Below are 14072 nucleotides of genomic sequence, written 5' to 3' on the forward strand. Positions count from 1 at the left end.
TTCAATAGAGGGACCCTTTCTGTTGATAAGATATACAGGAGCGGGCCACCAAAGCATCATCAACATTTAAAAGAGTAGCACTCTGATGAATGTGTTTGATGTGTGTACATATGTATTACTATATTTAGTTTATTTATACAGTGCAATACAAAAGCAGTCCAATATTATAGAAAGGTTGTAATTTTAAGAATTAACTGTTATGTATTTGAATTGCATTTTTAATATGTGTGCACTGGTAGGTAACTATTACCTTGTTTTATTCTATTATATTTGAAATACTTAGTGGTAGTTTAAACGATTTATGGAAATTACATATATTTGCAATATACTGTATGCTGGAGTATATTTAGATGTGAAAATGTTTTTTATAAAAGCTGTTGATGACACTTATATTGGCAACTCCTTTTGCAGCATGTGACCATCCCTGGAAACTGACCATCCCTCACACTGCTCATAAGCTCTAGACTGCCACAACTAATTATCAAAAACACACAGTAGCCTACTCAGAAAAACAGACCTCAGCTATATTATATTATTTGCATAAATACTGTATGAACATATATGCGTAATTAACATTACACACCTTTTTCAAACTATTTCAAGAAACCAAGCAAGTGGTACCTTTCAGTTAGTTCATTTGAAATAATCAGGGATAAACATAAAGCTCAAACCTTACACTGTGTGGTAGAGAGAGACTATCCTTTCATTTATCAAGCTAAGGTCTTCTGTCTCATTTTCTACCCCCTAGCAAACCTATTTCAGGCCCCTCCTCCATTCCCAAACACCTCTTCAGCTATCTCTCTCCCTTTCAGCCTCTAATGTGGCAGCCAAACCAATTTGCCCAAAGCTGGAGGCGGCGTCTCTTGAGAATTCTTTTTAACTCTGCAGAGGAGAGAGGTGTGGCTCTTAATGTGTCTTGTCCCAGGAACGTTAATCATCTTTAGGATTTGATGGCCCTTTCACTTCTAGCCAAGTGTGCACATTTGTGAAATGAGTTGTAATATTGAAAAGGGAAAGTGAGTCACATTATATAAAGATCTGCTTTGTTTTGCCTTTATCTCTTCCTCTAATGCACAGGTGTCAAACTGCAACCCGGAGTGCCTTTGTACCAGAGTTCAGCCTTAATACATACCTGAACAAACTAATAAAAGTCTTTAGAATGCGTTGAAAATGAATTCACACAAATCTGACAAACACCAGTAAACATAGGCAGTCTAAGTTGGGTGCTGGATTTAGATGTAAAGTTTCAGTAGTTTACTGTTTAGATCACACCAACAAATGCCAGTAAACTCATGAACTGTGAGATAAACATTAGCATACATATAAAACATGTTAAATGCTGTTAAAGAACATTGCCCGTCATTTTTTATTTACATTTATTTGTAATGTTATTGAGAACCCTATCTGTATCTCAGTGTTTACCAAGTTATATGGTAGGGGGAGCTGTTACACATATTCTGAAAGAGTACAACATCACCACACAACACCAAAGACAAGCAAATACATTATTTGTATCTGGTCAAACACCTTTACTCTTACAAGTATTGTTTCAAAAGGTTCATTGTAGTGCCAAAAAGGTTCTTTAAATTATAAAGAGGAAATGGCTCTTTTGAAGCACCTTTTTTAATTGTTGACAAAGATTAGATTTTTTTAGGAATAAAAAAATGAATGAATGCAGCAAGTTCTTCACATATGTTCTTTCTTTTGATATATTGAAAGTTTTATACTCTATTTGGGGCATACCTGTCAACATTTGTGTACCAAAAGCCGGGAGACCAGCAATCGGAGAGTTTGGTGTTAGGTGGTTTAAAAAAGTAAGAGCAGTTTTTCCCGTAGTTCGGTTGTTATAACTTTGTTTATCAGTTAACAGAATGTTTTTATTTTTCATTTACATTAATGGTTGGATTTACCAGTTTTGCATATTGCAGTTATTTTTTACGAGCACCGCTTATGGTCACAGTAAGGGAAATATTAGAAATAAGAAATTAGAAGTATTATAATCAGTCCCTCTTTTCATAACACGAAATTTTTTGGTGAAGCTATAGAAAGTGTTACAATAACAGCTAATGTGCTTTTAAAATCACGAGTTTAATTAGGCAGACTTTCAAAAATACGGTTAGAGTAGACAGAAAGCAAAAACAATACATTACTGACAGAGTCTGATACTTTAAGAGCTACAAAAAGCAAATTAAGTTTAGATACATTGCCCTTCCTTGCCTCACAGCGCTTTGGTTTACTGACTGCTTCCGCCTTTACTTCACCTTTAAAATAAATAAATGTGAGTCAATGGGGGATGAGATCTGTTTGGTTGCCGACATTCTTCCAAATATCTTCCTTTGTGTCTAGCAGAACAAAGAAAGGTTTGGAACAATCTGAGTATTTTCACTTTTGGGTGAACTATCCCTTCAATATTTGTTACGTAGTAGGTCACCCAAAACAAAAAAACACGTGGTGAACCTAATAACCGAACTATCGCAAGGCTATACTTACAAGTACAATTTTGTTATATTATTTGTGGCCCTTTGAAAATTTGCTCTTTTATGTTATTTTTCATTAGATGACATTTACGTCCGTGTTTGTGAATATGGTAAAAAATGCTGACGCTGGCTGGAAACTTCTTCAGACAAAAGCTGGCCTGAAAAGAATTCTATCTCACTTGAGTTGGACCGTTACCCTGTGTCTGTTTAAGTCTGTTATCTACAAAGAATAAACGTTTTATTAAACGTATATTTTCTAACCTACCCGTTTCTCTGTCAAATCTGCAGCCTCTAGACATTGATTATCGTAAATGGAAATCAAAACTTGTTATGATCAGGATGCAATTGATCAAATTGCCTACCTACTTAGGGATGCCATGAGCTAATTTAAAAGTCGGTGTGGGTAAAAGACACCATTAACGCTGAATTTAAATGCTAGGCTGTATTAGCATTTGCTTTTTACTTTAAAATTACTGATTCAAATTCTGACTGATAATATATATTTGCTATAATATCTTAATGCTTTAATGTAAAACGGTGATGTAAAATATGTGAAATAGTAAATGTAAATTAGTATGTGCGTGGACACACGTGAATATTTTATTAGTATACATTGTAAATGTGAAAGTGTTAGAGAAGAGTGTAGATCTTCTGCAAATATCATTTCTAAAATGATGGTACTGGTAATGACATACAGTTCATGTGTGGATTAAAACATAGACACAAAATATTTACAATGATTGCAAGGCCAGAATCTAAAAGCAACACTGTGTATTATAAATATACTATACTAATACATTACTAAACAATATAAAATTAACGGTTATTGCTGAAAAACTATTAAACATTATACGCCATTGCACAGCTTCTCAGTTAAAATACATATGAACTGATCTATCAGCAGATGACATACGTCATATAAAATGGCACTTGAAAATGTGTAATACAATAAGATAAGTTTAACCTACTGAGCCATTTGCAAACAAGACACCAGGCATCCTCTGCCTAAAGCATTCTGTTACCCTGGCATTGGCATTCATAATACCTCTAATTCAATTGCCCAATAACCTTTGCCATCCACTGTTGGCATAGATGCATATGACACCTCAGTAGAGAAAAACACCAGCATCTCCACTCACCTCATCTTAAAACCAACAGTCAGCACTGTTGTTTAGATTTGACTAAAGAACAAACTGGGCTGTGAACAGATGTCACCCCCTACAGGAACTTAAAATTAGGTAAGAAGTAGGGAGCTGTAATTCAGTTGAGCTTTACGTTTGTAAATTCAAGTAAAGGGGCAGCATGTAACAAACACACATGCATCTTCAGTTGTTAGCTCTAAACAAAACTGTGACTTGTCAGAGAGGGCACGGCCGGCCCAGTCTCTGTTGGTGCCCTAGGCAAGATTTTAGATTACGCCCCTATACAAAATAAATTAATGCAAATATCTGAAAAAGAATTTTCTAGAAAGCACATTTTTTATATAACATGAATTTAGATTAATAGGAATAAATAGGGATCACATTTCAGTATATCGATATTAACAAACCATGAATGACAACTTTTTCCCAATAAACTCTTAAGTTGTTGCATGTTAATAGATAGTAAGGTAGTTGTTAGGTTTAGGTATTGGTCATGCAGACTATGTGCTTTATAAGTATTAAGATGATTAATTATAATCGCGTCATGATGCAAGAAGCTGTTTACATGTGGAATTTTTTTCTCTCGTCTGGCGCAGCTTTTTTCATTTTGCGGCCTAGGCAACCACCTATGTCCCTTATGCCACGGGCCGGCCCTGAGAGAGGGGGACATCTTTCTTGGCTCAACAGCATCTGAGATTTATTTTCACTGCCTCTCATGCCCCCCAGAGTACTTTTCTGACACAAGGGCTACTGTATGTTAAAGATAAAGGCACGCCATCTGGGTTGGCATTCTGTACAAAAAGCATAAAGCTGCTGTACAGAAGTTTTCTTAAAAGAGGTAAATGGAGAAGAGGCTTCACTACTTTCAAGAGGATAAAGTGTAACACTTAATGAATCAACAGCCTTGTCTGCTACCATGTTTATAGTGAATAATCCTTTTTTTGTACTGTATGTAGGTTTTACTATGAAAATGCAATTTTTAAGGCAGAGCAGGAAACTTCTGGTTGTATTTATGTACAATATAGGGATGTCACAATATACCAATATTGTCAATAATCAGGATATTTAAAACCACAATTATCAAAATCGTGTTAATTGTACACATATTGTACTATTCAGCACCCATTAACAATTTTGCTATCTTTGCCTTCATACACGTCTTAAGTGTGATTTATGACCAAATAACAGAAAAACACAAAATAAAAAAAACTGATGGCATCATTTATTTATTTTTATAAACATTTTAACAAATACCAAGATAATATCATTACTGTGTTTTTTTGGGGGGGGGGGGTGTCACTGTATAAAACTACTTGTAAGTAGCTTTGGATAAAAGCGTCTGCCAAATGAATAAATGTAAATGTAGTGAAAATTGAATATTTTGACAGCCCTACAGTACAACTAGAAAAAAACATTATTTTTATTCGCATTTATTTATTTAGAGGATACTTTTATTTAAAGGGACTTATAATTGAAGAGCATTTATCTTTTTGTCAGTGTAGTCGATACGGCTATGCATTTAAAACTACAGTTGAACAAGGGCAAAATGAACTAGATGCCCCACTGCCATTACAATGAATGGGGAGGAATGCAATGCTCAATATGGCCGCGCTAGCAAAGGAAGTCCCGCCTTCCAGCGGAACGAGCCAATAGTCAATCAGTATTGACTGATGATTCTCTGGGGCGCTTAGCAGCCTGTGCGCATGCACAGTGGAAGAAGCGATCTTGAAAAAGGTGATTTTGAGCGCAATTCAAGCTTGGTAAACCCAAGTTATGGTACAGTTCATGTCCGGTTTGATTATCGGTCTTCCCCATTCAAGTAGATAGGACTGTGGATTTGCTATTAACTGCCCAGATGTGTTGCAAACATGGCAACCGAGTGGCACAACTTCCATAAACGGACTTTGATAAAGGCCACTAAAACTAACGATTATATTGGTAGCAATCTGCTCACTATCCTTTATAATGTCACCAATAATACTATGGGGGATCTTGCCAATCTAAACAATTACCTTTGGAGAGTATACATTTGACTGAGGATCTGTTTGTTGCTTGCCCTCTAGCACAAATGTATTCAAGGACTGTTTACGATAAATGTGTTGCCTAGCAGAGGGAGAGACCCACACTTCCTGATGTGTTAATAAATTCAGTGGTTTGACAAGCCTCAACGTCTGCTAATGTATGCATTTCTACCTGAGTGTGACAGGCGAGCAATTACAGGTAAACAGCACATTAATTCATTAATATGTGTCTGAAAAATGCACAGTCAACACATGTTCTTCTTGTTAATGGGTAATTTGTGCCTCTCAAACATGTAATAAAAACTCAGTTCCCCAGACTGTATAACTATTCACTGTTAACTATAACTGGTTAATATGCGTTACTTTCTGTGTGTACTTGTCTGTGCTTACAGTGTTTTCAGATCAGTCTGAGTTGCTGTGTGACATGCAATGGTTGTTTGTGCTTTCATATGGAATACGACGCCAATACTACATGGTTTTGGTTTGTATTCTATGGTTAATGTAGTTATAATAATTTTTGATATTACTCAGTATTTTTAAGTCAATTATAAATAGTTTGTCTCATTATTATAGAAAATCACTGAGATAAGAGGTGTGATGTTGCACCACAGGATCTGCCTGTAAATGATGTTTTAAACATGCCCGCCAAGAGCTTGACAAAGCATCCCAACCCGTTCAAGAATTTAAAGACCAACGGGTATGTGCTTGATAATATTATTAGGCTTCAAATGTACTGTAAGGAGGTTCGCACACGAGACACAATGCGTTGCGGCGCATCCTGTCTCGAACAGCTCACAGGTTTCGCACACCAGACAAGTACAATCTCTATGTGCAAGCTTAAGTTCAAAGTCTACTTCTGTTGCAAGTTGGACCAATTTGTACCTATTTTTACGATATTTTTATTAAACAATATGTGGTATTTGAACGTTATTTATTCAATAGGCTATATATCAAGTTGGTAAATCCGTTATTGTTATTCTGTGTCTGCTATTAATGTAGTAGAATTGAGTAACAAATAAGTATTTTTGTATTAATGCGCTATTTTTTTCCATTATTCCCAAACAGATAGATATATCTTGCAGTCTCTATTATTACGTTTATTTGTACAAAAAATATCATTTTGACGGATTAGCCTACGTGTTTTTTATGTGTGGCACTCTGTGGTGCGGCAGGGTTTTGAGGCCAGATCTGTAGCGGAGCGCCACCAATCAGACATCACATGGCCATTATGCTTTTTCCTCAAAGATAGAATTGTTCTTCAAAAATTATTCTTATGTTATGGTAAACAGATTACATATAATGAATAATTATATTTAGATAAATTTGTTGATACAGCACAGTGATTACGAAGAACAACATTTAACGGCACGCCATGTTAAAAAGGTTGAAGACCCTGATCTAGTCTATCTATTATAAACTCACCCCTTATTATAATAACATTAGTTTGCATATTAGATTTTTGTGAAACAAGAGATTGATTTGTCTCACCTATCTCTGCTCCGTCGGGAGGGGAAAGCAGCGTTGCACCCTGCGACAGTACACACGTGCATCTCTTTGAGGTGTACATTCTTGTAGTGCAGTTTGACACTGTAGGAGCTTTTAAAGCTCTTTTTGCAGACGTAGCAGATCTTAGGATCAGGGCTTGGGCAGAGATCACCCTCCGGGGATTGAGAGGGGAACTTTGGAGGGCTCGCTCCATAGCCAATAGAAGAGATAAAACTTTCATGTAATGCAGCCATACTGGCTGCTGTTGCAACTGCCATACCCCCATTGTAAAGGCTATACTGACCCATGCAGAACATATCATAAGTAGGATCATTTATCTCTTCCTTAATTTTGATAACTGGCTGGTGTTGAGACGATGGGGAATGATTTTGTTCCTCCAAATCTTTCTGGTGGTGTTCCTCATCTTCTGCCCTTTGCTGTTTCTTATCTAGATTTCTCCGTAGGACAGGCTGCTGTATTTCTGTGTCCATCATCTCATCACGGTAGAGTATCTTGGATTCAGATGTCTCAGACTCATTTTCAAAGTCACGATCATGATCTTGGTCCTCAGAAGTAAAACTGCCAATACAGCGCAGGTCATTATTGCCTCTACCCCTGCACTCTGCTGGGTCTGGCCGGAGTATGCCTCCAAGGGCTATACTTGTAATTTCATTTTGCGATGGGGATTGATGTCCGCTGCTCTCATAGTGATGGCCGGTGCTGCTTTTATTATTGTTGTTGTTGCAGTTGCCATTGACATTGTTATGGAGGTGGGATGGCTGATGGTGGTGGTGGTGGTTACAACTATTCTCATCATCATCTTTGTCATAAAAATCCTCCGGAACATCCACCACTTCTTTTTCTATCTTGACTGGCATACTAGATTTGCGTGGCTTCTTTTTAGGCATCGGGTCAAGAGTGGTGCAATCTTGGGTAGTAGGAGTTGTGGGCAGGCAATGAGTAAATTTTGTCGTTTCAGAAACATGGGTGTTATGGGAGCCAGCAGATAACATCAATTGTTGCTGGTCTGTCAAAGATGTGCTGTTTGTTGTGGTAGGCAGTATAGGACTAGTGGGAAGGGACACGGGAGGACTAACTAGGTCAGCAGGAGAAAGCAGCGTGCGATAAAAAGGTGGTACAGGTTGCACTGGCTGCACAGATTTTAGGGAAGGGAAGACAAGTGGGCTCTGCAAAGGTGACTGTAACATGGGGTCTAGAGGAGGGGTGGCAAAACTTAGCGGAGGCCGCCCAGGGCTTGTTAGAGTGAAACCACTTTTTGCACTTGATATGACAGGTGTGGCTGAACCAGAACCGGAGCGAATTAGGTCCTTGTCCCGGTTGTTTCTTAACATAGGCATGTGGAGGCGAGGATTGGGATTGGCACTATGGCGGTTCCGACTGCGCAGTGAGCTGAAAACCATGTTGCAGCCATCAATAGTACAACGATGTTTAATCTTGAGATGCACAGCATTATAGTGGATCTTTAGGGTGCCTTTATCATAGAAAGTCTTGCCGCAGGAGTTGCAGCAGACACGACCCTTGCGCGAGGTTGCGCCCATACGACGCATGCGATGCATTTTGGAAGAGAATGAGGAGTGTGTAATAGTCTTGGAATGTTCACTTTTTTCAAAATGGTGATGGATTTGGTGGTTGTTCATAGTGCCTGGCTGCTGCACCTGCTGTTGCTGCTGTGGTGTTTGTGACCGCTGGGAGTGGTGTGTGGATGGTGTTGGGGAGATGGACGAAGATCTGTTGGGTTCTGTCTTAAGTTCAATGGAGTTGGGAAAGCCCCCCACTGCTCCTCGACTGGGGCTTTGACCACTACAAAATGGAGAGAGCGACACTTCAGACTCACTGGTCTCCACTGGCTCACTCTGACCAGGAAGATTTGCCTCTCGCATCCTGAGACCTGATTGCTCCATGGTCAGTCCATTTGGTGGCAGTCCTAACATTGGGGCAGACACTGGATTGATATACTGAAAGGGCAGTAAAAAGGCAAGACTGTTTGGGATGTTCTCGAAATGGTGAATACTAGAGGGGCTATTATTCTCCAGGTGTGAAAGCAGCCCGGGACTACGTGTACTATTATTGCTTTCAATAAAAGTTCTGATGCCAGAGTCAATTTTTGATGATGGCACCGTGACTGCCTGGCCTTCCTTTTCCTGGATGGCCATCAACTCCACAATAGACTTGGTTTCACCAAAGCGCAGAAACTGTTGCAAAGTGATGATCTCTTCTTCTCGCGACATTATGGTCCATCTGTCCAGAACCTTGCCTGCAGAATCCTAGAGGCCATATCAGAAAGAAGACAAATACAAAAATTTATTGTTTCTGTATAGTCAAAGGCATTCGAAAAGACAAAGATGATGAAGGGGTAATGACAGTTAAATACTGATATTAGATCTAGGACTCTAGATTCGTCCACTTTATCTTTTCCTCTCTTAAATTAATCATACAGATGTAGACCTTACGTGCACATTTACCAGTGCAAAGCATAATACAGTCTTTGGTAAACACCCAAAAAGAATAACCTATGTTCCCACTGAGGCTTATTTTTGGTGACTTCCCATAAAATTGCAGATCAATAATAAATATAATATAATAAATATATTATCAGTGGGAGAATGCCTCCCTACTAGGACTGGGTGTCGATTATGATGTTCCGATTTGATTCGATTCTGATTCACAAGCTCTCGATTCGATTCACGATTTGAGTCAATGATTATAGATTTAATCTATCAAAATCAGTAAATATCAGATTACAATGGTGAATTAAAAAATGAAATGAAGAGCCACAAATCTGTATATTAAACTTTAAACACACCTTGGTATATTGAAACAGAACAGTCGCATACCTTGATCAAATCGGATGGAGGTTATTTAACATTTAAGATACAGTACAACAAACAAAATTTCACAAAGTTTGCTGTAAAGAGGCTGCTGGCTTTTATGGTAAGGTGATGTTAAATTCGACATCCGCCATTTTAATTAAGCAATGATTGAACGATATGCTCCCTGTTGTAACATCCACCAGTTGTAAACTACTTGTAAGTTGCTTTGGATAAAAGCGTCTACCAAATGAATAAATGTATAAATGTATAAATGTATAAAAGGAAAAGTGACATCTAGTGGATAGTAGTAGCGATAACATTCAAGTTAATGAATGCTCAATGCTTGCGGAAATATGAAAGGATTTTTTTTATTCACGGCTTTTGAGAATCAATATTGAATCCACCACATTAAAAAAAACAATTTATTGATTTTGCCCAGCCCTACTTCCCACAATTATTTACGTATTATTGCTGGTGTGCAACTAACTGCACTTACATTTATTATGCTGTATATAAGTATGTAAACTAAACTATGTTTACTGGATTGCAGAGGATGCATGAGAATAAACATTAAAGATGGAATATTTGATCAAAGGGAATATTTATTATTTAATAAACTATACATATAATCTCCGTTTGCTACAACTGCATATAAATATGACTAGAAACCAATGTTATTATATTTGACTAAAATGTAAGTTTAAAGCACTACAATTATAAAAATAAACAAAACTAAAACTAATATTACAATAAATTAATCTTATTTAGCAACTATTATCTATTAATAAATAAACAAATGAGTAATGAAATGACAAAGGCATAACAAAATAGCTCAAAACAATAACTATGAAACAATGATTTATATCAACATAACAAGCAAGCTTTGAAAAAGAACATAGTAAGATAACATTGTTGCATTTCAGACAAATCAGTCAAATGACGTGACAGCGAATTACTTTACTGACCATAATTTGGGGTTTCATTTACACAGGGATTTAAAGTTACAAACTTGACTTTATGTATGGTCTATCATAAATTGTATATACATGTTAGTTGGCAGGCCTGTAAAAAAGTGTGCCACATAAATGATTGAGTTTACTCTCCACTGGGCCTTTGAGACACCAAACAGGGCAACATCAAGGGAACAATTTTTGTTCTGATGACAATTACAGACGACGCAAGGCTATTGTAGGCCTTGTCTGCCCCATGCAATCTGCAAGGATCTATGAATGATAAATGGTTAACCCGATTTTAAGAGTTGTAAAAATCACCAGCACAAAGCACAAAGGGCTTTTAAGGTGCAGACAGAGAATAAATGTTTAAAGAGAGTGGGAGACTTAAAGAATGGAAGAAAGTGAAGAAAAGAGAAGATGGTAAGAGTGAGCGAGAGGTGGGAATACAGAACAGTTTCACAGCAACACAGCCTCAGAAATTTAAGATGGTTAATTCTCCAGAGACCGTACATCAATAGTCACTGGGGCGTTTGTTGTTAAATATACATTAAAAAACACTTTACTCTTTCATTCAGTGTTTGAGTATGACTTTAGCCTGGAGGTAGACATTCAATTTCAGCCTCAACAATATTATTTTATACTGTACAGTGGTTTGAGCACTGAGTATTTCATTTGATGAAATTGAAGCGAAAAAATGTAATTACAAAGGGTCAAATCTAATAACAAAGACAATACTTAAATAAAAGTAAAAGATATACCCAATTCTTTTTAATACTGTGGAATATTTGAGTTTGATTCTCTCCTTATCTCTCATTGTTTGTTTCTTCTTGTTGAGAATAGAAAAAAATCAGTTGTACATTTCATATTCATACGGTCTAAATCTTTCATTTGTGTATGTAACACTATAAATGGCAATTAAGATTCTACAGAACTGTGTGCCACTCATTTTTTAGGAAGCAGTTCCCTATACTGCAAAAAGCAAGAATAAAAAAAGGACTGGTCTGCCTGCATAAAGCCATTCTAAAACTGTTGCAACAAAGATGGAAACAAAATATATTCAATATGATATTGTATGGTAAGTCCTAGTGAAATAAAACAATACAATGCCTATTTTTTCATGAAATATCGCAGAGTTATTGTAGATAGCTTATCAATGTGGGTCATTCCCTTTTAAAAAATTGTGTGCCCTTATAATCATCAGTTAAAATCTGAAAATGCACTTCCGTCCTGTAATGACTATCCATCTTAAAAGACGTATGTTAGAATGCTTGGGCAGAGCATCCGTTAACTCCTCCCATTCAACTGTCAGTCATGGCCAAGTTTCACTTACGAATTTATCTCATTTTCTCTTCCTCATTTTCTTAAATATGAAAATAAAGCATAAAAAAGGCACTGAGCTATAAGTTTTACCAAATGGAGTTCGTTAGAAACGGTGAGGCCAGCCAGCTGTCACGATACAGGTCACAGGCTCCACTCTTTGGAGGGTCTGTCTAAGAGGAGTTCTGCAATCACACCCGTCTACACTTCTAAAAGGTCTGGCCAATGCTAAGTCGGCCAATGCTAAGTCAGCCAATGCTAAGGCCACACTCCAAACATACAGAGAAACTCAAAACTAGCGTGAAAAGCACACAGAATGGGCAAATGAGGAGGGGGTCAAGTTGGACTAGACTTTTGCTTTAAGACAAACATCGTGTGCTGTGAGTTACGTTTAGAAACCTCTTATTATTGTGTATAGCTAATTACCATCCCTACATTATATTCCTTTGGCTTTTTCAAAAAAGCCTACATTTTATTCAGATATACTAGTACAATAAAATACAAGTGTGTCTGACCACAAATCAGTCTTCAGCCTTAGTCAACTCCCCTACATTAGCCAGACAAGAAACCTTCCATTAGATGCACTTTTACACCAAGGCACTCATTACACCAATTAGCTTAATGTGGCCTCTATCTATGCGTTCTGCAGATTTGCCATACTCAAAAAAGAAACTCATTAGAATCATCCCCCACGCCCCCGTTATGATGGATTACACTGTCATTACACATTCTTGACTCCTTTACATAATGTGGCTGAACACTATTTGTGAGGTTAAATACAATTAGTTAATAATTACAGCATTAAGTCACAGCGTCTCATCTATCCACGGTGCAGCCGGCAAATGCTGCAACTGTGTAAACTCTGATGGCTGTATTTATCTCACTGCCACTGGTGTAACTTACTACAGTCCAGTAATGATGCTGGAGGCCTATAGCTTTGTAAATGATCTTCGAGGATAAGCAAAAGATGGCCACATATTCACTATGTCAATGCTGTCAGCAAAACAAAGCACTCAATTATGCAGTTCGGTCAACATCCTATTAGCATTCCCTAGTCTACAGGATACTGTCGTTATAACAATCATCACTTATCAGTGTCAGGGGATCATTAAGCTCCTCAAACGGCCTGTCAAACTCAGTATTTTGTTGATTTACTCTACTTTACTATATATTTAACTTTAGTAAATCGACAAACTACTGGCAATTGGTCTGGGAACTGATACAGGAAACTCTATGGACTGCCATACAACAGGACACAGGAATCAGTGGATGCCACAGGAATTCACTATTGATCAAGGTGTAGCTCTCATCTCCAAAACAAAACTGTGTAAGCAAAGGTTTCCCTGTGATCTTGAAGGTCTTCATCCAATGAATTGCTCAGTATTGTACTTTTTGACTTTTTTATCTTAACCAATAAATAATTGAGTAGGGAAGTGGCAAAGGGTGGCAGGGGGTTTGGTAAGTCAAAGACCGCGGCCTGAAGCCAGGACATCTGAGGAAAAAAGCTCACAGATCCTTGTGTAACCCTCATTGGTTAAATAGGTCTCGTATCTTAAGGACCTATATCACAAACACACGTGCACACACACAAACACATGCAGACTATTTAAAAGTCTGTGTACAAACTGGTACTGGCACGGTGCATGCAGGGGAAGAGAAAAAGCTAATGGACTTTTGCCTAATGTGATAAGAGCCATTATTGACATGCTGCCAGGAAGATGCAAGACCATTAGCTAAGACATGGCTTTTTCCTACCGTTATCTGCCTCAGCAGCATCACTATTCCGGCCTTCAGGCCTCCGGAGAGACCCATAAGATACAAAGCTACTGTGACTGTCACCAGCATT

The 14072-nt window shown here is 37.7% G+C and overlaps 1 protein-coding gene across 2 annotated transcripts in view; it reads right to left on the reverse strand.

The window, feature by feature from the left end:
• The window catches only part of bnc2 (basonuclin zinc finger protein 2), a 124306-nt gene that overhangs the window by 2721 nt on the left and 107513 nt on the right, over positions 1-14072 (reverse strand). For both annotated transcript variants that reach the window (XM_079462518.1, XM_079462519.1), the window contains one exon: positions 7129-9410. In XM_079462518.1, coding sequence (XP_079318644.1) covers positions 7129-9410 — 2282 coding nt within the window. The remainder of the gene's footprint in view (positions 1-7128; positions 9411-14072) is intronic.

Source organism: Barbatula barbatula (genome assembly GCF_947034865.1).
Source record: "Barbatula barbatula genome assembly, chromosome: 8".
NCBI lineage: Eukaryota > Metazoa > Chordata > Actinopteri > Cypriniformes > Nemacheilidae > Barbatula > Barbatula barbatula.